The sequence below is a fragment of the Rhinatrema bivittatum genome, chromosome 2 (genome assembly GCF_901001135.1).
Source record: "Rhinatrema bivittatum chromosome 2, aRhiBiv1.1, whole genome shotgun sequence".
NCBI lineage: Eukaryota > Metazoa > Chordata > Amphibia > Gymnophiona > Rhinatrematidae > Rhinatrema > Rhinatrema bivittatum.
In genome coordinates, this window is record NC_042616.1 from 37,337,917 (window position 1) to 37,363,309 (window position 25,393).

Sequence of the window (25,393 nt, forward strand, 5' to 3'; positions counted from 1 at the left end):
ACAGGAGCACGTATGAAGTTGAGGTCTGTCGTCAATTGAATAACAGAGTTTACTATGGACAACAGGGGGGTGATCAACTCCAATTCTAATGAAAGGTTCACAAGTAACTAAGACAAACGTCCAGTAAAGAGCACTATAGGACAGTGGTGGTCAACTCCAGTCCTCAAGATCCACAAGTACACTGGGTTGCAGGAGATCTGCAATGAATACTGCCTTCAACCCTGGGGATGTACAATCTCAGTATATGCTGATTCTTACAAATTATATGATGTGTATGAAGAAATGTTCTTGCTCTTACATCCAACTTTTTTTCATCATTGGTTTTGTCAGCTCTTATGCAAAGTTTCATCACTGATAAAGAGGCAGCTTTTTTGATTGCAGATTCTCCTGTTATTATGTTTTACCCAAAATTCATAGTAATATAGCAATAATGGCAGATAAAGACTAAATGGTCCACCAGTCTGCCCAGCAAGTTGTTTATGGTAGTAACTACTGATGGTAGTAAGCTGCTTCATGGAGTTTATTTTTATAGATTCCATTAAGGGTAATAAATGCCATTCTATGCAGGTTATCCTCCTGCAGAAATGTAACACCTAATGATAGTAAAGCTTACTAATTAATTTATTGTTCTTGTCCTCACCACCTCTTTCAGGAGGGCATTCCAGATGTACACCACCCTCTCTGTGAAGAAATATTTCCTTATGTTGGTTCTGAGTTTCATATTGTGACCCCCTAATTGTAGTTTCCTTTCCAATGGAAAAGGTTTGATGTTTGTGCATCATTAATACCTTTGAGGTATCCTAAGGTCTATGTCATATCTCCCCTGCACCTCCTGTCCACTGTCCTCATAGGTCTTCTGAAACAGATGCCATAACACTGGTTCCATTCTTCTGGACCATTTCTATCCTGTCTTATTCCTTTTTGAGATAGGGTCTTCAGAGCTGAACACAGTACTTCAGATGAGGCCTTAACAAGGATCTGTACAAGAGCATTATCACCTCCCTTTTACTGTTGGTCACTTCTCTCTGCAGCCCAGCATAATTCTGGCATTAGCTATCACCTTGTCACATTGCTTTGCTGCCTTCAGATCGCCAGACACAGTAACATCAAGGTCCTGGTCCATACGCATTAGTCTGTCATTGAAGATGTGTTTGAAGAATAGTTATCCAAATACTGGAGCAGAGGGCAAGGACTTCAGTAGGACAAAATGTGCCATTTTTTAAAATAGGTCTAACATGACCCAAATCATAGTGTGATCCATGGAATATGGGATTTCCATTATATTGCCCACAGCGATGGGGGACCATGGATGGACGGGCACTAGCAGAGGCTGGAGAAATCACCAGGGTCCAGAGATAAGATGTTTTATTCTGTGCAAAATTCTCACAAGACGATACATAGTTCTTTCCATCTTGGGTTAATTGGGGTCATCAATAGTTACAGGAAATTAACTCCAAGGTCTTTCTTATGCCAGGATGCCTGGTGAGCTTGGAGTCATATCCCCATTTAAGGATTTGCTCCCTCAGGCTCTTGGGGTCTTCCAGTACATGTGTATTTATACTCTTCTGTCTCCTTTCCCTATTGAACTCACTGGTTTACCACACTTAAGGGTCATAATATTTGTAAATATGCGTTATGAATAAATAAAAGGATATAGGATAGCCCGCAGATTTATGTTCAGACTTCCTCCGTCTCACTGTCAGTCAGAAGTAAAACCGATATATAGTATTGTTTTGGTTGCTTCTCTTCACCACAATCCAACCATGGTGCACATGACTGTCCTTTTCTCAGTTTGTTAGCAAACGAAGGGCAGGCTAAATACCAGGATGTGATGATGTCACTCGGAGGGGACGCCCCCGAGGTTCCCGCCATGACGTGGATATAGGCGTGGGTGGCATGCGCACACACACCCTAGGAGGCCTTCAGGAAAATCATGGTGAACACTGTTGCCGTTGCTGATCCGGGGAAGCCGGAGAGAGCAGCATGAAGATGTAGCAGCAGCCATCTTCCCAAGGCTTGAGGAGAGAGAAGGAAAAAAGGTGAGGCACAGAGGTCGGAGCCGTCTGAGACCGACGGACGCAACAGAAATATGGCCACACAGTTCCCTTGATAGGACAGAGGACCCAGCTCCCATGTCTTTCTCAGAACCCACTCCATGGTTTGATATCTCTGAGATTTAATAATAAAGATCTACCCTATCCTGGTATGCGGTGGCCTCTGTCAGTTTCTAAACGAGGATCGCTCTCTCTCGGATGGAGCACCTCGTGGAGAAATCTCTCCAGAAACTCCCTTACATTCTGACCCTTCAACTTCTCCGAAACCATCATCACTCTTACACTGGATCAGTGGGATCTATCTAAGTCCACCACCACCTCGTCAAGGGTTTTCACCTGCTTTTCTAGTGCTGCCAAGGAGTTTGTCGCCGAGGATGCCCATTCTTCTATTGTTTTATGCGATGTACTAATTCTTCCTCTCTGGGGCAGATATTATTTCAGTATTTCCTAACATGTAGCCAGCTGGATTCAGGACCAATGGGTTATGTGCTCCCCGATGGAGACGGAGTCACCCTAGATATATACCCCTGCAGTGACCTGAGCCATCTAATATCTCTCTGTCTCCTAGCAGAAGTGGATTGTGCCTTCCCTATCGGGAACACAGTACTCTTTAGAAGAGGAAATTTTACCTTTAAATTGGATTAAGTTCGAGTTCCACTCTCCTACGGTGATACCTAATGGTCCCTCCCCCAGTTGAGAATTCCTGACGTGATTTCCGAGATCCCTCAGAGGTGTGCCTTGGTCCGGTAGCCAGTTCCCAGCATGCACTTTGCTGCGGAAGCAGCTGAAAGATAGCGAGTTCAGAAAGCCAAGAGCGGCGGTGACGGTCTTAGCCCTCTCCCCTCACAGCCGGAGACCATCTCTGTACTCAGCCGGTAAGCGCTGAGCCCAGGTAAATAAAGATTCAGAGACGTGGAATAGCTTCAGTAAATCTTTCCTCTGGACTCCTTGCTTGGCGTGCTGTACCGACGATGTTCCCGATCCCGTTAGGGCAAGGAAAGGGGGTTTCCGAGCAGGTCGAGCAGCCCCTCGATGGGCTAGGCCCCGCTTCAGACTCGGTAGGCACTCCACATGGCAGGTCTCAAATGTGCCATCTTGTGCACAATTTGGTGCGGCGCCATTTTCCCTAGTTGACCGTCGGTATGAGCGGTGCGGGCTGGCCCTATTGTGCGCCTAACGCCAGCAAAAGTGTGTGCACACCTGTGCACATAACCGCACATAACCACACGCATACATTCATGCACAACCAGATGCTTATACTTAACAGGGGTCGGGGCGGATTTGTGTGAGCTCCAGCTCAGGCGCTAACCGGATGAACGCACAAGTTACAGTTAACTATGGCTCTGGCAACAAAGAAGCACAAGTGACACTCCCTTTGTGCTGCCTGCCATATTAAGGCTGCACAGTCTGACCTAGAAGAGGAAGCCCAGGGAGGGCTGGACTCTCAGAACTTCTCCAAGCCCGGCCCCTCCCAGTCAGAGGATGGGTCAGCCACGACCTTAACTGGTAGCACCCTGGATCTGAGCAAACCCTGGGCTGCGACCTCCCCGGGAGAGGGCAGTTCAGTGGCCCCTACCCCAGTTCCTCCTGGGCTAAGTATGGATTGGCAACCTTTCGTTGGGTGGAATTCTTTCAGGGCCTTCAAGCCTTTGTCCAGGCGCAGTCAGCTGCTGCACCTGCCCAGTCTGAGCCCCAGCTGGGAAGGCCTCATCCTCCCAGCCCTATCAGCATGCCTCGGGACATGCCTCCGCCTCACCAAAGGTATCTCTTTCAGGGACGGAGACACCACGGACAATGATGGGGATGCAGACTCATTGGAGGATGGGGAAATTCCCCCAGGCCTGGAGCCATACCGGACCATGTTACGATTTTTCCACAGAGATAAATTGCCAGCTCTCGTCTCCCAGACCTTGAAAACTCTGGTTCCTGGTATGGACCCTACATCGGAACCAAAAAGGAATCCCATCCTGGTGTCTCTACAGAAAGCCTCTTGCTATTTCCTGATACTGGAAGCCATCCAGGAGTTGGTTGCCCCAGATGTACTTGTGCTGGATTTTGTGTTTCCTGCTAGCAGTTTCAGTAAAGATTTTGTTCTGAAGAACAGATTTGGTCTGAAGAGTAATTTATTTATGTAACCCCACACCGGTGTGACTGTCCTGCATGGGTGGGACCATAAAAGAATGTATTGTCTCTTTGAGGCAGGGACCCTGGCTAGCTCTTCTCTGCGACTCTTTTCCCAGAGTGTGCATCCTTTTTATGGGGGGAGGGGGATTAGAGTTATCTTTCAGGACCCTTCAGTTTGTCCCTGGGATAGGGGTATTTACTTTCACTGTGTGTGCTAGTGCCAAATCACCACACTGGACTCACTGGATTTGTGTCCAAAAGAAAAGTCTTAACTGTAAACATTGATAAATAATGGCACAATAAATAGGAATCCAGCACCATAGTCTTTCTGGCTCTCTTTACAATCCTGCACTCTTGTCTGTGCAGGAATCTATTTTGCGGGCAAGGGATCCGGCCACCCTCTGAATTAGGTGAAGTGGAGGTCCCCCCTGGGCAGGGTATCCCTAAGATGGGTGGGTAAAGCCGCTCCAAAGATAGTAAAAATCCCGTCCTCGCAGAGTCCCCCAACCTCTCTCTCCCCAGGCATTAAGGCACAGGATGGACATCCTCAACGAAATCACAGTTCTTGTACTCAGGATCTTTTAGCTCCTTACTCAGCTCAGTCTCTCTTGTGGATCCCTGGATAATGGTTCTTACTCTACTCCAATGCAGGAAGGTAGGGGGCAGCCAAAAGCAATCTTCCTCCTGGATGTTCCAACTTAATGTCCTTTTCCTTTAACCCCCCCCCCCCCCCCCCCCAAAAAAATGGAGTTACTCCTTACAATAGATTACCACCTCTGATGGGCAGGTCTTCCCTATCCCTGGGCATCCCAGACACAGGGTGCCCCATACCCCAAATCCAAGAAAGGGCCAGGTTACCAGTAGGGCTCCTACCAGGAAATATCTTAAAACCAGAAAACAACACAGAGGGATATCCCAACCAGCTAGTGAGTAGACTGGAAGGAAAGTCTCCCCTGACCTTGGTCAGGACCCCCCAGGTTGGGTTAGCCTGATTCCTCTGAATGGGCATGGAAAACACAAAAAAAGGTAACACTACTCACCGCCTCCTAACTCTCCAAAAACTCTTAGGATCTCAGGAGAGAGTTGTTATAAAGCCTTTCAGGGGGAACAGCCATTCTCAGATCCCACAGAGGGAGGGGCTGAAAGGAAAAAGATCCTCCCCCACACACTAACCTATACTATCTGGTCAACTAAGGGCTTACTGTTAATCAAAAATGGCTCTTGGTTTCATTAATGTGACTACACCAGTGTGCAAAAGAGCCCCAGAGAAAGAGAGCAAACCTTAAGGGCCATGAAAAGACATTGTTCCCCCCCCCCCCCCCATGCGGGAACCCGGGAGGGTCATGGGGGCCATTCATGGTCCTCCTGAACCAAAGAACTGATTAGGATAGGGATTACAAATTTACCATTCATTCCTATTTAGACGGACTCAGTATTGTATTAGTGATAAAGGCTGTGCCCATTGTAAGCCTCATACCTTGCTGTAACACGCTTTGAACTCTTCTCCTGGAAAAGCTTGAAACAAATACAAGATAATGATGTTGATGCTTACAGGCTAGGAAAGGGTTAATGCTAAAGGGAGGGGAAGTAGAGTGTGATCTGGTAATCTTATCTAAAAGCAGGAGACAATGAATATTCATAAAGAACCAGAAAAGGCTCTCAGCAGCAGTGATAGCGCTCGGTGTAAAGCCCTGCCCTCTCCTGTGTGACGTCATCAGGCTGCGCCCAACAGGAAGTGGAGCTGCTATGTGCTGGAGACTGAGGCACAGAGTCTTTTCTCTCTTCGTCTTTTCATTTGCAGGTTTAGAGCTGGAAACCAGCGCTAAGTCTCAGCTTCTACCCCTGTAATAGCCCTTGAGCTGCACTGCAAGTGGAAATCACTCAGCTCTTTCTCAGTCCGAGAAAGAGCACCCAACTCATTTCTAATCCTGAAAGCAGATAGGAAAATGCCTGCAGGAGCTTCTGCTCAGGTAGGAGATTGCCCCCAACGTCTTGCCCTCTCTATACAAGCACTGCTGCAGCTTTCTAACCTGGGACACTGCAGAGTCAGCCCTGACTGTAATAAGACCCCGAGCAGACCTGGGGTGCAGAAAAGACCCTATGGGATCCTCCTGAATGTAAGGAGAGAATTCAAGAGTCCTATAAAGTAAGATTTTGTGTGTAACTGGTTTCCAGTTCATCTAATCCTGCTCTGGGACTGGGTATTATTTACACCCAGAAAACTCTTCCCCATCTGGCTAAACCCCTGCACTAGGAGTTCTCTTGATGGATGTGATTCAGAAGTAGCTGAGTGTGTTTTCTGGTTTGTGTTTCAGGACCCAGTAACCTTTGAGGATATCGCTGTCTATTTCTCCCAGGAGGAGTGGGAGGATTTAGATGAAAGGCAGAAGGAGCTTTACAAGGATGTGATGCAGGAGAATTATCAGATGCTCAACTCACTGGGTAAGGGGCAATTTTACATGTGAGTGTCTCGAACTTGCTGCTACAACCTATTCTTATGCTGAGATGTTTATTTTCAAGTTTATTCTGTGATTGTATCTTTCTATTCTAGTATGTTGTACCGTGATTTAAATGAATTTCTTATTCAAAGAGGTTGGTAATAAACCCAAATAATTACATTTGTATTAGAAGCCTTGGGACATCATGATAGACATTTCTGAATGTGAGATTCTCCTGGTGAGATTTGGTTAACAAAAAACTGAAAAGTGGGAGAATGCTGTAGTGATCGCTTTGGGTTGTATATTGTTCAACATATAGGAAATAAAAGAAGAGGCACAGAACATATAACTTTTTTATGATATCCTCTAAAACATTTTAAATCAAGATCTCAAACAAATCTAAAAAAAAATGTAATGTTTAATTTCTAATCAAAGCCACAGCATCAGACACCAGGTGTTTTACAATTCAGTAGCCTGTCTCTTGCCTTGCAATGGGATACAAATGGTGTCGGAAACAACACCAATGTATGAATCATCTGCTAGTCGGCTATGCCTAAACTATTCTACTAGAACATTTTTTACTTAACTGAATATGACTGGCTTGTTCTCTATATGAAAAAAGACTGGCTTTTCAATCCGACTAGAACACCAATAATGTGGACACTGTATTCCTTTTTGTACTTTATCCAAAAGTAACCTGACACCTGCCAGTGTTTCGGTAACCACCCGTTGCCTGCCTCAGGGACTCCTTGTAATCAGTGCTTGCGACTAACCCGGCATCGCTGATTGATTACATCAGCGGTGTTTTCTGACTTCCGTTTGTAGCCCATTGCAAGGCAAGAGATGGGTTATTGAATTTTAAACACCTGGTGTCTGAGGCTGTGACTTTGAGTAGAAATTATAAATTAAAAAAAAATGTTTTAGATTTGTTTGAGATCTTGATTTAAAATGTTTTAGAGAATATCTTAAAAAAGTTATATGTTTGTGCCTCTTCTTTTGTTTCCTATATAGTGATCACTTTGGGGTCATTCCTGTGGAATTTAATAAACTGCAGAACCTGAGTACTACATGTTTCTAAATACTGCACTGCTGTGGCAGGCAAAAATGATGTAATCTTTGCCCAGAGATGTACTGTTTGGCTGGTCTTGGGTTCTCCTGCGACTAGCCGCACTCGCCCTGGGAAGCCGTCAGCCTGTCCCCACGCGGGGACCTCGGAGCTCACTCCTCCTCCATCCTGCCAGTGCCACCTTTAGGTGTGTCAGCCCTCAAAAGCCCCGTGGCGGGAAAACCTGCTTCCCCTATTTAAAGACCTGCCTGGCACTCCATTGATGCCTCAGCAATGGGTCTCCTGCTTTGCCATGCAGAACATGTTGCTGTTGTGTTCCTGCTTACTGCCTTATCTCATCCAGTCTGCAATATCTTGCTTTGTCATTGGCTTGTCCTGCTTCGTCCAGTCCATCTTGCCTTATCCAGCCCTCCAGTCCATCCTCCTAGCCTTGCTTCTTACTTTGCCTCTGCCTGCCTCCTTGGATTTTACCTTCAGTTTGGACCTGGAGAACTCTCTTGCCTATCGGCTGCCATTGACCACTGCTACAGACTTGGACTACACGTCGCTAGCTGACTGCCCCAACCTTTGGCCTATACCCAGTGACTCTCTGACTACTGCTTGCCTTGACCTCAGCTTGGCTCAAGACTCTCTTACTCTTTGCTCTGTGGGACATCACCTATGTCCCGCCAGCCCCTGGAACCTAAGAGCTCAACCTGTGAGGAAAGCGGTTGTTATAGATGAAACTCCCAGCTCTGTTCCATCCCAGGGCACATTCACCAGCTGTTGGCGAGGGCCTAGAGGGTTCTTCCACTAGGCTGCGCCAACCACACCACTGCACAAGAGTTCACTTTCCTTACAAGATTTCTGAGGCCATGGACTCGGCAGGACCATCTGCTCTTCAGGCTGTTCTAAGGTTAGCGCAGGACATTCAGCAGCAGCACGAGATCTTGGATCAAGTGACCGGGCTGCTGGAAGGATTGCCAGTAAGGATGGACATGGCCTTCATCCTTACCGCCAATCCTTTCAGCAGCCCGGTCAGCTCCCAGTTCTGGCCCCTATGGCCCCACTTCCACTTGAGTTGGTCTCGCTCCCCTGTGCTGCACTTGCCTCCACTGTCCAGCTATCTTGGGTTTCCTAAAGAATGCAGGGGCTTTATAAATCAGTGCCTAATGCACTTTAAGTTCCAGTCAGCCCTGTTTCCTTCCTACTGGGCTAAAGTGATGTATATGCTCTCATTGATGGGCGGCACTGCCCTTGCTTGTGCTTTCCCATTATGGGAATGCGATTCTGCAAAACCTGGATACCTTTCTCCTACTATTCCCACTTGCTTTTCAATAAGCCTGGCCATACCTCCTCCACAACTGCAGAACTACCTTGTATCCACCAGATACAGGGGGCGAAAATAGCCAGACAGCCATCTTCTGGTTTGGGCTGTCTGGCCAAATCAAGAATGAGCTAGGCGTCCATGATATCCCGTCTACCTTAGATGGTCTTATCGCCCTGGCCATTTGGGTAGTCATAAGGTTTCAAGAGCTTGCTCAGGAGCGCAAGGCCTCCCGGGGGGCTCCCTGGTTCCATCGGACCCTGGCAGCCTCACCTGACTGGAAGCCATCGCCACCCCCCCCCCACCCCACAGAGGAGCCATGGCAATTGGGGCGCTAGAGGCTCTACAAGAGGAAAAATGGAGACTGAGGCAACTCAGGTTCTTCCTGTATTGCACTGGCCGGGGCCACCTCTCCAGTCACTGCTCTAAGAAGTCAGGGAAAACCTCCACACCTAGGTTGGAGAAGTAACCTTAGTTCAGATACCTCCCTCTCCACAGATGCTGGTACCTGTTGACCTTGCCATGAAAAAATCCATGAGCCACACAGGCTTTCTTGGACTCTGGAGCAGGCTGCAACTTTATTGAGGAGTTACTGGTTTGTCAGCCCACAACCACCTTGGACAATGCTATTACCATTTCTTTAGTCTACAGTGAGCCTCTCCCAGATCAGCTCACCAAGGTGACCCTGCCTCTTGCCATGTAAATGGGCCTTCTCCACAAGTAAACCCTCACCTTCTATGTGCTCTCCAGGGCAGTCAACTCCTATTCTCTTGGGACTCCCCTGGTTCCAGTGACACCAGCCTTCCATACACTGGGGCACACTGCAGCTGGCCCGGTGGGGTTCTACGTGTGCCGAGGCATGCTTATCTCTGGACCTGCCACCTGTTACCGTGGCTCTAGCCACCGTCATGCAGCACTGCTGCCACAGCAAGCCACCTACGCCAATGTTTTCAACAAGCAACAGCTGGAGACCTTGTCAGTACACAGATCTTACGATTGCCCCGTAGACCTCCTACCAGGAAAGATGCCACCTTATAGAAACATAGAAATGACGGCAGAAGAAGTCCAAACGGCCCATCCAGTCTGCCCAGCAAGCTATGCACTTTTTTTTTTCTCTCCCATACTTCTGTTACTCTTGGCTCTTAGTAACCTTTTGGTTCAATTTCCCTTCCACCCCCACCATTAATGTAGAGAGCAGTATTGGAACTGCATCCAAGTGAATATCTATCATAGTTAGGGGTAGTAACCACCGCAATAAGCAAGCTACACCCATGCCTTTGTTTACCCAGACTATGTAACTCAGTCCTTGTTGGTTATTGTCTGTATATAGATCCACCTTTCTACATTCCCCCTGCCGTTGAAGCAGAGAGCTATGCTGGATGTGCGTGAAGTATCAGACTTTCTCCCCTGCCTTTGAAGCAGAGAGCTATGCTGGATGTGCATGAAGTATCAGACTTTCTCCCCTGCCTTTGAAGCAGAGAGCTATGCTGGATGTGCATGAAGTATCAGACTTCCTCCCCTGCCATTGAAGCAGAGAGCTATGCTGGATATGCATTGAAAGTAAAGTATCTGGCTTATTTGGTTTGGGGTAGTAACTGCGGTAACAAGCAAGCTACTCCCCGCTTTTTGTGAATGCAAATCCTTTTTTTCCACACTTCCTCTTGCCGTTGAAGCTTAGAGCATGCACGTCTACCCCTTATCGGCACCTGTGACTGCTTTTATGTCATAGTACTTTCAAGAAAATCTTGGAAATGGTTTAATCCAGTCTTCCTTGTCTCTGGCAGGGTGCGGGCTGCTTCTTTATTGGAAAGAAGGACAGATTCCTTAGGCCCTGTTTAGAATCAAGGGCCTTCATGCAGTCACCAAGAAGAACTGCTATCCTTTACCCCTTATCACTGAGCTATTTTATCACCTTCAAGGAGCACAGATCTTTGCTAAGCTTGATCTATGAAGGGCGTATAACCTCATACGCATACGAGAAGGCAATGAGTGGAAGACAGCATTTAATACAAAAGATAGCCACTATGAGTATCTTGTTATGCCGTTTGGACTATGTAATTCCTCTGCTATATTCCAGCATTTGGTCAATGAGCTCTTTCGGACCTTCTGTATTCTCTCGTAGTGATGTACTTAGAAGATGAGGATGTCATCTATCATTGATTCAATATCAAGAGCATGTCAAGCAAGTATTATAGAGGCTGCAGGAACACTGTCTATCTGTACACAAAGTTAAAATAAATGCACATTCGAGCAGGAAGAGCTTCCCTTCCTGGGTTACATTATCTCCTGGTATGGATTTCAAATGGAACCCATGAAGGTAAAGGCCATCCAGGACTGGCCCCAAGCTGCAAGATTTCCTGGGATTTCCAAATTACTATAGGCATTTTATACTCTGGTATTCCTCACAGGCAGCCCCATTTACTGCCCTTAACCAAGAAGGGTGCGGACACTAAGCACTGGCCAGAGGAGGCCATCCAGGCCTTCCAACATCTCAAACAGGAATTCTCGCAGGAACCCTGCCTGTGACACCCAGACCTGTCCAAACTCTTTGTCTTGGTGGTAGATGCCTCTGTCCTTGGGTTAGGGGCTGTCCTCACCCAACACAATGACCAAGGGACTCTCTTGCTGTGCTTGTACTCCTCCCAGAAATTCATGCCTACTAAAAGAAACTATACAATCGGGGACTGGGAGCTCCTGGCAGTGAAGCTTGCATTGAAAAAGTGGTGTCACCTCCTAAAAAAGGAGCCAGATACCTGATCACTATTTTTACTGACCACATGAACCTGAAATATTTGCAGCGGGCCTAATGCCTCAACCTTCAACAGGCTAGGTGGTCACTTTTCTTCACCTGCTTTGACTTTGAGCTGTGCTATCAACCCACGGAGAAGAACCAATGGGCTGACACCTTTTCACGTTTCTTTGAGATTGAAGATGTTCACGTTATAGACCCAGCAAGGATAGTAGCCACAACGGCAGTCCTCATGCCACCAGGAAAAACCGTGGTTCACAAACATATATATGGGAAAAGGTACTCAAATGAGCCAAGGCCTCCCATTTGGCAGGAAAGCAAAAGGATAGATGCCAAAGTCTTTTTCAATTCTTTATTGTAGTGGAGACGTGTAAAAACAAACGCCCGACTCAGTTTCGCCACTCCTAAAAGCGGCTGCCTCAAGGGCTTAAACACTCATTTGGACTCAAACCCATTAATGGCTTCAAGCTTATGATGTAGTGTCATTTATCAGTGATCCTCAGTGGAAGCGTATCTTTATTTATATGAAACAAATCACAATCTTGAAGACTCCATTCATCTAATGGCGTCTTTCCGCTCCACAGTGGGATATGTAGTCTCTGCTCACATCAATGTGTGACTGCATATCTCGCTATGGGAGGCAGCCGCTTTTAGAGTGGCGAAACTTAGCCTGAGTCAGGTGTTTGTTTTAACATGTCTCCACTACAATAAAGGATTGAAAAAGACTTTGGAATCTATCCTTTTGCTTTCCTAACGGCTTTTCTAGATCGCCTACCTTCTTGCTTCTTGGGTCCCTCCCATTTGGCAGGACACTCTGGGGTTTCCAGAACTTTGGAATTAATCTTTCATTATTAATAGTGTCCCAGGTGAAGCAAGACTTGAAACATTGTATGGAGTCCTGCTCCATTTGTGCGAAGCAAAAGAACTCTCATGCTGGCCCTTGGATCTGTTACAGCCATTGCTGGCCCACAAGAAACCCTGGACCCACCTGTCCACTGACTTCATCACTGACCTCCCTCTCTCTAATGGCCATACCATGATATGGGTCCAGGTATATCGCTTCTCTAAGATGGTTCACTTCATGCCGCTATCTGGTCTGCCATCTGCACCGGAACTAGCTCACCTCTTTGTGCAGCTTGACTTTCGACCCTTCCCATATCCTCTTGGACCAAGGAGTTTAATTCACAGCTCAAGTTTGGAGAGGCCTCTGCAAGAAGTTTGGAATCATGCTGGACTTCATATCCACTTATTATCCGCAAATAATGGGCAGATGGAAAGGATCAGCCAGATCCTCAAGAATTTCCTGAGATCATATATCCAGAAACACCAAGACAACTTGGCTCCTCTCCTCCCATGGGCAGAGTTCTGCTACAACAAACATGTGGGAAGTTCCACTGGATCATCACCATTTCAAATCATCTATGGCATCAAGATACCTCTTCTAGTCCCACTCTCTGTATCTTGCCCGGCAGCTAATGCCATGAGTCGAGATCTTAAGAACCATTGGAAAAAGACGAATTAGCCACTCACCACAGCAACTAGCCAATTCAAAAAACAGGTGACAGTTCAGGCCAGGAGAACTAGTATGGTTAAGCACCCAAAACACTGAGCCTAAAGATGCCATCAACCAAGTTCGCACCCAGGTTTATTAAGCCATTCCCTATTCTTTTACAGGTAGGGGCCATGGCGTACCAACTAAACTTCCACTCACACTGTCCATTCTTGTCCATCACGACAATCTCCTAGCCTCTCTGAAGCCGTATGCAAGACTGATACTGAATTTTAGGATAAATAAAAGTTCTGCGCTCCATTTGACGCCGAAACTGTCTTGAATATTTTATATCCTAGAAAGGTTTTGGACCCGAGGAGAACTCGTGGGAACCTGTATCCATTCTCCAAGGCCCCCCAAATGATGATAGATTTCCATCAGCCAAAGCCAAGAAGCCTATGGAGAGGGCTTAGGAGGGGGGGGTACTGTATTGTCTGGCTGGTTGTGAGGTGATCCTGCGACCAGCCACACTCACCTTATACTGCCATCGGCCTGCCCCGATGCAAGGCTTCCTTTGCTGTGGCAGGGATGGTGCTACTCACTCCTCCTCCTTCCTGCCGGCACTGCTTCTAGGAGCGTGTGCTAGCCTTTGAAAGTCCAGCAGTGGGAAAGCTTGTAGAGGCATCTTTAGATGACGTCAGTAGCTTCTTCTATTTAAAGGCCAGCCCGGCACTCCATTGATGCCTCAGCAACAAATCTCCAGCTTTCCATGCAGTACTTGTTGCCATTGTGTTCCTGCTTCCTACCTTGCCTCATCCAGCCTAGTCCATCCTCCTTGCCTTGCTTCTTAACTTGCCTTGGCCTGCCTCCTCGGATTTGACCTTCGCTTTGGTCCTGGACTATTTTCTTTCCTGCTGCATGCCACTGACCATTCCTTCGGATCTGGACTACGCTTTGCTCACTGCCTGTCCCGACTCTTGGCATGTACCCAGTGACTGACTGCTGCCTGCCCTGACCTCAGCTTGGCCCCGGACTTTCTCTTACTCTTTGTCCTGTGACTGTAACTAGAGCTGACAAGCTGAAGTACAGAGTAGAGAATAGCTTCTGTTCCCCTCCTGTCTTCTCTGCTGGGTGGTGTCTGCTCCAACTGAGAAGGGAGGAAGGATTCACACAGAGCTCCAGTCTGGCAAGAATGATTTGTGGGCCTGGAAGAGGGGTGAATGCTGAAAGTCAGTGAGGAAAGAAGGGGTTGAAACCTGATGGAGAGAAGCTACGAATGCTTGCGGGCAATGTGAGAAGTGGTGAATGTTTTTGGGAAATGAGGGGGTGCTATTGTATATACAGCAGGTTGTGGTTTGCTGATCTGTTGCACAGTGCATTTGGCTGTAAGCCGCAGCTCTCATCCCACAGGGAGGGAAGCCTCTGTCATTGCTCTGCAGTGACACCTAGTGTCTAGACGGTGGGATCACATTTGGACATGCCTAGGAAACGATGGTTGTGTGATCCTTGCCACAGGATGGTGCTGTGATGATGAGACTTCAAGGCAGAGGAATAGTTATAAAAGTAGGGCTAAATATACAGCAGCGAGCTCAGAAGCAAGGAAGCCTGGGTTCAAATCCCACTTCTCCCACTGATGCTCCCTGTGACTTTAGGCAAACCACTTTACCCTCCATTGCCTTTAGGTACCAACTTAGATTGTAAGCCAGGGAGTCTCACACTCTATTCCTTGAGGGCTGTAGCCCAGCCAGGCTTTCACGATTTCTACAATGAAAATGCATGAGATCTCTTGGCATACAATAGAGGACGAGAATGCAAATAGATCAAAAGCATGTTCATTGTGGAAATCCTCAAAACCCGATTGGTTGGCAGCCCTCCTGGACCAAGTTTGGGGACCTCCGTTATAAATCCTATTTGGTAGGGACCTGATTACTATATCTGAATAAAGGATAATGAGGCTTGGGTATATTATGAGGCAGATAATATATTACGCTATTCTTAATGGGAGCTAGATTGAAAAGTTGAGAAGAGGAATTTTATGTGAGATTTCTGAGACCTGCAGGACCCCAAAACTCTTCCTCTGTAACTGAGGGTTTGAATATTTTTGTTCCTTGTGGCTGATGAATATCTTTGTGCTGAAAAGTTTTCCAATCTGGGGGAATCTCACCCAGAGTGATGATGAGAAACCTAATTCATGGTTCTTATTCCAGGATCAAGCTCTCCGACTGTCACCCCTGATATTATATCCCACATTGAACGAGGGGAAGAGCCGTACATCAGGGATGAGCCGGGATCAGAGGAAAGAGGAACTGGGAGAAGCAGCTGCTCAGGTGAGTGCAGGAATAAGAGGGACCGGGGTAAAACTGCTGAGATGCAGAGTAGAAGGAGCAGCTGAGAACTGCAGAGACCCCTGCACAAGCTCCTCTGCAGATCTCTGTAATCACTTGCAGGGTTTCTGTTACAGGCACCAGTCAGAGACAGAGCTTGTTTACTGGTGCACTGTGGGGAAAGTCTTCTGTGCCGCAGTAGCAACAGACCTGGCTCAGTGCTCTTCTCCCCTAATCCCACTGACAGGAGGAGAGCAGCACTTCATGCCCCATCTGCCACCTCTTCTGGCTTCATTCTCAATGTTTGAAAGCATGGGGCTCCATCATACCTGGGGTACCCCCATCTCTGGGCATTGAAACATAAGAGTAAAGCCTGTAGAGAAGGAAGCAGAAGTGGCACAAAGTGCTGATCTCCTCCTGCTGGCCAGGGGGAAGTGGGAATTAATAAAGGATCACTCGGAGCAGGGGAAGAGAATAACTGTGATAAGAGGAGACATTGTTGTCTCTGTAGTACAGAAAAATAAAGCCAGAGATGATAAAATATTAAAATTGACTGATTAGTTAAGTCGTAAAACAGCAGAATCTTAATTCAAAGATTTTAGCAAATAAAGAACATCTGGATAGCGTAAGGAAGCATTTAAACCATATATTATATCAGAAAGCAGTAAAGTCCATGGCACTGTCAGGCAGGCTGGACACTCCCCCAGCAGGCACAGTCCAGGGCTCTACAGTGGAGCACGGCAGGGTCTTCTGCCTGGCCAGCCACCTTCCCCCTTGGGTTGAGCCCGCAAATTCTGGTAACCGGCAGGACTTTCCTCATAGAATACAAGCAGGCAGTGGTCGAATACAAGGGGGAGTCTGGGTCCAATTCAAGGCAGGTATAGAATATACAAAGTCTGGGTCTAGGCCGAGGTCAGGGCTGATAGAAAACAGCAAGACAAGAGCAAGGTGAGTCTGAGTCAGGACAGGAGATCAGTCCATGGGAGGCTGACTGCAAGGCAAAGTAAGGTAGGACAGGGACAGAAGGCTGGGCTGAGAGGTAAGGCAGGGCAGGAACACTGAGAAACACGGCTGGAACAGAGTGTAACACACAGGCAGGAACAGTACCAGGGGTACAAGGCAGGAGCGAGACAAGCTAGCTGGGCCTGGACCAGACAGAACATGAAATACATGCAGATGGGAAAGGCCCACAAAGGTAAGGACAAAACAAAGATCATGAACAAGAAAGAAGCCAAGGCAGAGCAGGCAGGCCGGAGGTCCAAACAGGGCAGGGTTCATCGCAGAGGGATGGCAAGGTATATTAGCCAAGGATTCATGAACAAAGAGCAAGGGAGGAAAAATACAGGGACAAGACAGAAAAAAAACAAGTAGGCCGAAACAGGCCATTGTGGGAACAGGACTAGGCAAGGCAGAAGGGCCGCATGGGCCACACAGGAATTAAGGCAAGGCAAGACATGAAGGCCAAGAGTCCTTAAGGACACACTTCAGCACAAGGATGGCCAAAACAAGGAGGCGAGGTGACTCCATTAAAAGGCACAGAGGGAACTACGAAGGAGGTTCTTATAGGGAATGCCTTGCTGAGTCATGTAGCCTGTAAGACGGCAGCTAGAGTGGGCCTGAGCATAGCTCAATGAGGGCCCCTGCTGGCAGGGATCGGGGGTAAATAGCAGCTGGGTCCATTACAGCCATTTTAGATACCCAAACATTTTTGCTCTAGAAATGTCATGGACTCAAATCCTCATTTTCAGATTTGGTAGCTGAGTGGATGTTTAGTGTGGAGGGAGGGATCTCTGAAACTTGTAAGGTGAGCTGAATCTCAGGCATTTCCATCCATCCTCCCGATTTTGTGGAACTATTTAAAAAAAAAAAAAAAAAAAGTAAAAAAACAGAGAGGGGATGAGAAATTCTCTTGCTTAATGGTCATTGCATTTTGTTACTGTCATATGGTAGTTAGTCGGTTCATGTTAGTTGATTATTCTCGTTATTGTACATGTTTGTTTTATTTATTTAAAAACTTTTCTATACCGTCGCTAAGTTATATACCATCGCAACGATTTACAAATAGGCACATAGACTAAGGTAAGTAAATGTAGGATATCTTACATTCTAACAGGTGCCAATAAAGTTCGGTTGCAATTTCATAAATAAAATCATTATTTGAGTAATGTTGGTCAAGTCCAGGTATATTATTGAGTTACTATCGCTTTGAAATATTACTTCTTAAAAGTAGGATTGATTAAATTCATTCTCATCTGCATTACCTTGTACTTTCATTCTCTACCCTCCACACTCTTTAGTGAAGGCTTTTTTAAAGAGCCATGTTTTTAGATTTTTCTTAAAAGTTTTGAGATTATTCTGTAATCTGAGTTCGGGTGGCATCGTGTTCCATAGTATGGGCCCAGCCAATGATAAAGCCCTTTCTCTCACTTGGGTTAATTTTGCTGACTTTACTGAAGGGATTGTTAGTAGTGCTTTGTTTGCTGAGCGGAGGTTTCTTTGTGGAACGTGTACTCGTAAAGCTGTTGCAGCTTCATAGCTTGTGGCAGGTTCTTGAGCCAGCAAGCTTCCCGTAGGGCGGCCACCTTGCTTGAAAACACTGTGGAGGCCTGCACTTGAAGGTCGTCCTGCTTGGTGGAAGGCGAGGTGATGTTGGCACAGCTGGCATCATGGGTAACCACGTGGCTCGAGTACTGGAATAGGTTGTTAATGTTTACAATAAAGCTGCAGCCTCCATTTGTATCGTTTTATGGTGAGGGTCTTGGCCAACGCATTTATAGCGTCTCCCAGTGTTATTAAACTTGGTCGATATTTGAAGAAGGTTACACTCAGATGAAATAGAATTTATTTATTTCAAATTTTTATATACCGGCATTCGAGACAGCAGTCACATCGTGCTGGTTCACATAAAACAGGGGTGCATAGTAAACATAACTATAACAATGGTGTTGAAAAGGCAGTTACATATAACAGGGTGATAAGAACTTGGCTGAGAAGGAAGAGAAAGGAAAGGTTATTAAATTCACACAGGTAAACGATAGAAGATAAGGATGACCATGGTGTATTTGGAGATTAGTTAACCGTGTTGGAGATTAGTTAACCATGTTGGAGATTAGTTAACCATGGTATAGTTGGAGATTAGGGGTTGCTTGGAGGTGTTCGATCAATTGGCATCCGGGAAAGCTTGTGTGAATATTCCTTCTTCTCTCATGTCTACGGTTCTTTTTCCAGGATAGATTATTTCCTGATATCACAGTCTTTATATGCATACATCTTGTGTGCTAATATAGGAGTGAATCCTATAGCTGATTGTTTTCCCCCTGGTTTTACATTACAAGTTTTTATTTTATTTGTATTATGTTTTTCAGCACGTCAAAGCGGATTATTTCCTTGTCCCCAGAGGGCTCACAGTCTGTTTGTACCTAAAGTAATGGAGGGTAAAGAGACTTGCCCAAAGTCCCAAGGAACAGCACTGGGCTACTCCTATATAAATCCAACAATTGGTGTGAGGAAATGGATGCTAGGGCATTTTGGGAAATGATCAATGTTGTGCTCAGGGGTGATATAATTTCCTATATGTTCAGAAAGAAAAACAATTTTTTAAATGCCTTGGAAACATCTTTCCCAATAGCTAATTGTTGCGAAGGTAGAACAACTTAGAAATAGTATCTTTGACACCAAAAGAGACATGTAGACTAAACTTGAATCTTTGATTGTAAGAAAAAATGCAAGCATCCATTCTGTACTATAAGGCAAGGCTGTACAAATATGGTAATCATGCTGGTAAATTCCTAGCTTGATTAGTACAGCAAAAAAGGAAACAAACTTATATTCTTGATATGAAGGATAAGAAAGGGAATCTATACAGACAAACCAAGTCTCTGTGATGTGACTCGGTTATTTACACTTTCGAATAATAGAAGGACTAGGGGGCATTCCATGAAGTTAGCAAGTAGCACATTTAAGACTAATTGGAGAAAATTCTTTTTCACTCAACGCACAGTAGAGCTCTGGAATTTGTTGCCAGAGGATGTGGTTAGTGCAGTTAGTGTAACTGGATTCAAAAAAGGTTTGGATAAGTTCTTGGAGGAGAAGTCCATTAACGGCTATTAATTAAGTTTACTTAGGGGCGGATTTTAAAAGCCCTGCTCGCGTAAATCCGCCCGGATTTACGCGAGCAGGGCCTTACGCGCCGGTGCGCCTATGTTCCATAGGCCTGCCGGCGCGCGCAGAGCCCCGGGACTCGCGTAAGTCCCGGGGTTTTTCGAGGGGGGTGTATCGGGGGTGTGTCGGAGGCGGGGCCGATCGGCGTGGCGTTTTGGGGCGGGATGTGGCATTTCGGGGGTGAGCCCGTGGGCGTGGTTTTGGCCTGGGGCGGTCCGGGGGCGTGGCCGCGCCCTCCGGAACCGCCCCCGGGTTGCGTCTCGGCGCGCTAGCGGCCCGCTGGCGCGCGGGGATTTACTTCTCCCTCCGGGAGGCGTAAATCCCCCGACAAAGGTAGGGGGGGGTTTAGACAGGGCCGGGGGGGGTGGGTTAGGTAGAGGAAGGGAGGGGAAGGTGAGGGGAGGGCGAAAGAGAATTCCCTCCGAGGCCGCTCCGATTTTGGAGCGGCCTCGGAGGGAACGGAGGTAGGCTGCTCGGCGCACGCCGGCTACACGAAATCGGCAGCCTTGCGCGCGCCGATCCAGGATTTTAGCGGATACGCGCGGCTACGCGCGTATCTACTAAAATCCAGCGTACTTTTGTTGGCGCCTGATGCGCCAACAAAAGTACGCGAAGGCGCACTTTTTAAAAATCTACCCCTAAGGGAATAGCCACTGCTATTAATTGCATCAGTAGCATGGGATCTTCTTAGTGTTTGGGTAATTGCCAGGTTCTTATGGCCTGGTTTGGCCTCTGTTGGAAACAGGATGCTGGGCTTGATGGACCCTTGGTCTGACTCAGCATGGCAATTTCTTATGTTCTTAAATACAAGACATTTTTTGCAGGGTTTATGAACATCTTTAGTTCACAATTTCTGATTCAATGACTGATAGAGATGAGTTTTACCATTCTTTAACACTACCAAAACTTGCAAATTGGGAATTTATGCACCACAACCAACTTAGAATTGGTAACAATTCTACAAAATGCAGGAAGAGATCCTACCTTAACTTCGTCATATAGACCTGTTCTCTTGATCAACCAAGATAGCAAGTTGCTGGCAAAACTTTTTGCAGAACAATTGAAAACCATATTACCTAGTCTTATTCATCATGATCAAGTAGGCTTTGTCTTGGGTAGACAGGCAGTTGTGTCATCGCTCTCCCCTTTGCCCCCACTCTTTAGCTGTAATAGTCGCTCCTGTGCTGGGTTACCTCTTGTGCGTCCCAGGCTCACTCCTCCATCTCGACTCTCCCACTGCAGATCATGGGGAAATTTCATGGTGTCCACACTGGGGGACAGTCTGCAGCTACTTTTTACCCCTGGACCTTGTATCAAGTGCAGGCACTTTTGAAATGGAAAAAAAAGTACAAAAGTTAAAAAAAAAAAAAAAAAATCTTTCCCCAATCTAAACCCACCTCTGGGAATGTTTCTGCTCAATTAGTTTAAATCTTCACAAATATATTTAGACCGAGAGAAAGGGAAATTTATAACTAAATTGTGTCCTCCATGATCCCCAAAGACTTAAAATATTTCTGTATCCTGTCCCTTTCATTTGCATGCAAGAGGACAAGACACAACATTACAGGTCAATGTTAGGTGGAGTGGAGGAGTAGCCTAGTGGTTAGAGTACCGTGCTGAGAACCAGGGAATACCTACAGTACCTGAATGTAATCACTTCAGGAGAATAGCAAGAACACAACAAGAAAATGTAAATGTTATTATATTACTGAACTCTTTCCACTGTCCTTCTCCTACACTAATGCCCAGTGTTTACTTTTTTTTATCTAGAAAATGAAGATCCCAGATACAATAACACAGACACACATCACAGGGAGCTCAATGAGAATCTAGAAGGCAACAAGATGTTATCAGAAAGAGAGGTGGAGGATAAGTCTTCCTGTTCTGAGTGGGGAAAAAAGTGCCAGAGTCAATCCATCAAAGAAAAGCAAAAAACTTCAGCAGCTCTGAGTGAACAAAGTACCAAAAATATCCCACATACAGGGGAAGAGCAGACAACAGATGAACAGTGTGTATGTGATGTATGTGAGATACTCCTCAGGGATCCTGTGACTCTGAAATCACAGCATAGATCTCATGCTGAAGAGAGACCATCTACATTTGCAGACAGTGGGAAAACTTTCAGTCATAAGGAGGAACTAGAGGTGCAACAAAAAACATGCACAGGAGAGACACCTTTTACATGTTCTGAGTCTGGGAGAGGTTTCATTAGTAAGCAAGAACTAAGGCAACACCAGGAAATCAATAAAGGAAAAAAATGTACAAGTGCAGAGCATTCAAAAAGCTTTATTAATAAAGCAAGCCCCAAAAAATCCAAGATAAGCTGCACAGAAGAGAGAACAGTTTCTTCTACTGATGGTGACAAAATCTTCAATCAGAAAGAAAACTTCACAAAACATCCAAAATTGTACCAAGGAGAAAGACGACAAAATTCAAATAATGAATGCAATAAAAGCTTCAATCAAAGGAAAGTCTTTTTAAAACAAATAGAAACCCATATTGTTGAGAGACCATTCTCCTTTAGTCAATCTGTAAAAGGCTTCAGTAGGCAGGCAGAACTCCCACAACAGCCAATCCACAAAGGAGAGAGACAATTTATATCTACTGAAAGTGGAAAAAGCTTCAGTCAAAAGACAAAACTCTCAAATCACCAGAGAATAAACACAGGATTAAATCCATATGCATGTACTCAGTGTGGTAAAAGCTTTAGTCGGAAGGGAAGCCTCTCAATCCACCAGAGAATCCACACTGGAGTAAAACCATTTACATGTACTGAGTGTGGTAAAAATTTTAGTCAGAAGGCATCTCTCACAAGCCACCAGAGAATTCACACTGGAATAAAACCATTTACATGTACCGAGTGTGATAAAACCTTTAGTCGGAAAGCATACCTCACAGACCACCAGAGAATTCATACTGGAATGAAACCAACATGTACTGAGTGTAATAAAACCTTTAGTCGGAAAGCATACCTCACAGTCCATCAGAGTATCCACACTGGAATGAAACCATTTACATGTACTGACTGTGGTAAAAGCTTTAGTCAAAAGACATTTCTAACTAGGCACCATAGCATACATACTGGAGTAAAAGCATTTACATGTACTGAATGTGGTAAAGGCTTCAACCGGAAGAGCCATCTCACAAGCCACCATAGTACCCACACTGGAATAAAACAATTTGCATGTACTGAATGTGATAAAAGCTTCAGTTACATAACATCTCTCAAAATTCACCAGAAAATCCACACTGGAGTGAAACTATTTACCTGTCCTGAATGCGGTAAAAGCTTCAGTCAAAAGGCGAACCTTACAGTCCACCAGAGAATACACAGTAAAATGAAACCTTTTACATGTACTGAATGTGGTAAAAGCTTTAGTCGTAAGACAGGCTTCACAAGCCATCAGATAATCCACACTGGACTAAAGCCATATACATGTACTGAGTGTGGTAAAAGCTTCAGTTATAAGTCCAACCTCACAGTACACAATAGAATCCACACTGAAATTAAACCATTTACATGTACTCAGTGTGGTACAAACTTCAGTTGGAAGGCAAGCCTCATAAGCCACCAGAGACTGCATTCTGAATTGAAACCATTTGCATGTAACGAGTGTGGTAAGAGGTTTAATGAGAAAAGAAAATTCACATTCCACAAGAGAATCCACAGTGAAATGAAACCATTTACATGCACTGAGTGTGGCAAAAGCTTTACTCTGAAGTCAGCTCTCACTAGTCATCAGAGAATCCACACTGGAATAAAACCATTTACATGTAGTGAGTGTGGTAAAGGCTTCAATCGGAAGACCCATCTAACAAGCCACCAGAGAATCCACACTGGAATTAAGCCATTTAAATGTACAGAATGTGGTAAAAGTTTCAGTTGGAGGATAAGCCTCATAGACCACCAAATAAGCCATGGTAATGTGAAACCGTGTATATGTACTGAGTGTGGTAAAAGCTTCAGTCGCAAGAGCTATCTCAAAAGCCACCAGAGAATCCACATTGGAATGAAGTCATTTACATGTACTGAATGTGGTAAAAGCTTCAGTTGGAAGGCAAGTCTCACAGTCCACCAGAGAATCCACAGTAATGTGAAACCATTTAAATGTGCTGATTGTGGTAAAGGATTCAGATACACAAAATCTTTCAAAATTCACCAAAGAATTCACAATGGACTATAAAGACTCATATGTGTGGTAAAGCTTTATTCACATAGAATATCTGAGAATCTACCAGAGAATTCATACTGGAGTGAAACCATTCTTGTGCACTGAGTGTTTTAAAAGCCTTAGTCACAGAGTATCTCTCGCATTTCATCAGAGAATCCACACTGGAATAAAACCATTTACATGCACTGAGTATGTTAAAGGCTTTAGTCAGAAGAGCAGTCTCAGAAGGCATCAGAGAATGGTTAAAGATACAAACACTCAAAATCTCTCAAAATCCACTAGAGAATCCATTCTGTAGTAAAATCCTTTACATGTACTGAGTGTGGGAAAAAGCAAGTTTGCTTACCGTGAACGGTTTTTCCGTAGATAGCAGGATGAATTAACCATGCTGTCATGGGATCTGTCAGTCAGGCCTGGGAGGCGGAGCTTTAACAAGCAGAGATTAGATTTTAGCTCTCTGCAGCTGCACGTGTGTTCCCGTGCAGGAAAGTAACAGATTCTCCTCAGTCTGTGATTAAGCTGTAGTGTAATCGAAGAGACGGCGACTGCCAGGGAGGTGGGTGGGTCAGCATGGCTAATTCATTCTGCTATCTACGGAAACACTTTTTACGGTAAGCAAACTTGCTTTTTCCCATTGATAGCAGGGCTAAATTAGCCATGCTGTCATGGGAGTCCCAAACTCCCGATCACATTGTTTATGATATATATATATGTTTGTACGTGATCATTAACAGTGTGGCAGTCACCGTGAACGAGAGGATAGAGATTGCAGAATTGCATGTCCTATCTTCGCATCAGTGGCTGCTTGTTGATCAAGGCAGTAGTGAGATGTGAAGGTATGGAGCGATGACCATGTAGCTGCCTTACAAATGTCTATGGGCTGTACATTTTTAAGATGTGCCAAGGAAGCCGCCACTGCTCTGACTTGGTGAGCGTTAGGAGTAGAATGTAGTTGTAGTTTCTGCTTGTTGTAGCAGAACGTGATGCATCGTGCTATCCAGCTGGAGATGGTGCGTTTAGCCACTGGTAGTCCAGGTGCCTTCGGGTCGAAAGAGACAAAGAGTTGAGAAACACGGGAGTCCGAGTTTGTTTTCTCTTTGTAGTATGCTAAGGCTCTTTTGCAATCCAGTGTGTGCAGTAATTTTTCCCTATCATTTTCATGAGGTTTAGGGAAAAAGATGGGTAGTTCTATGGTTTGATTGAGATGAAATTGAGAAACCACCTTTGGTAGGAAGGACGGGTGAGTTCGGAGAACCACCTTTTGGTGATGAAACTGTAAATATGGAGAGTAAAGGACCAAGGCTTGTAATTCACTGACTCGTCGAGCTGATGTTACTGCAACCAAAAATACCACCTTCCATGTAAGGTATTTGATGTGTGCGGAGTCTATGGGTTCAAACGGGGAAAGCATGAGCTGTTCAAGAACTATGTTGAGGTTCCACAGAACTGGAGGCTTAGAGATCAGAGGACGAAGGTGAGTTAATCCCTTAATGAAACGAGAGAGTAATGG

At 45.6% G+C, this 25,393-nt stretch overlaps 1 protein-coding gene across 2 annotated transcripts; it reads left to right on the forward strand.

The window, feature by feature from the left end:
* The first annotated feature begins 5,910 nt into the window (after positions 1–5,910).
* On the forward strand, positions 5,911–24,257 carry LOC115083841 (oocyte zinc finger protein XlCOF6-like). Of its 2 annotated transcripts, XM_029587868.1 has the most exons (4): positions 5,911–6,148; positions 6,494–6,620; positions 15,434–15,553; positions 21,482–24,257. In XM_029587868.1, the coding sequence occupies exons 1-4, from the start codon at positions 6,125–6,127 to the stop codon at positions 23,893–23,895; spliced, it is 2,685 nt and encodes an 894-aa protein (XP_029443728.1). In that variant the 5' UTR covers positions 5,911–6,124; the 3' UTR covers positions 23,896–24,257. The 2 variants fall into 2 exon arrangements, with proteins under 2 accessions (XP_029443728.1, XP_029443730.1); XM_029587870.1 differs by lacking the exon at positions 5,911–6,148 and having other exon boundaries at positions 6,517–6,639.
* Positions 24,258–25,393: the final 1,136 nt, after the last annotated feature.

Bases quoted from the DNA above. Each gene is read 5' to 3' on its own strand.
- LOC115083841 (XM_029587868.1), top strand. From the start codon at position 6,125: ATGCCTGCAGGAGCTTCTGCTCAG. The intron at 6,621-15,433 runs GTAAGGGGCAAT...TTCTTATTCCAG, and splicing joins TCAGATGCTCAACTCACTGG to GATCAAGCTCTCCGACTGTC. The intron at 15,554-21,481 runs GTGAGTGCAGGA...TTTTTTATCTAG, and splicing joins TGGGAGAAGCAGCTGCTCAG to AAAATGAAGATCCCAGATAC.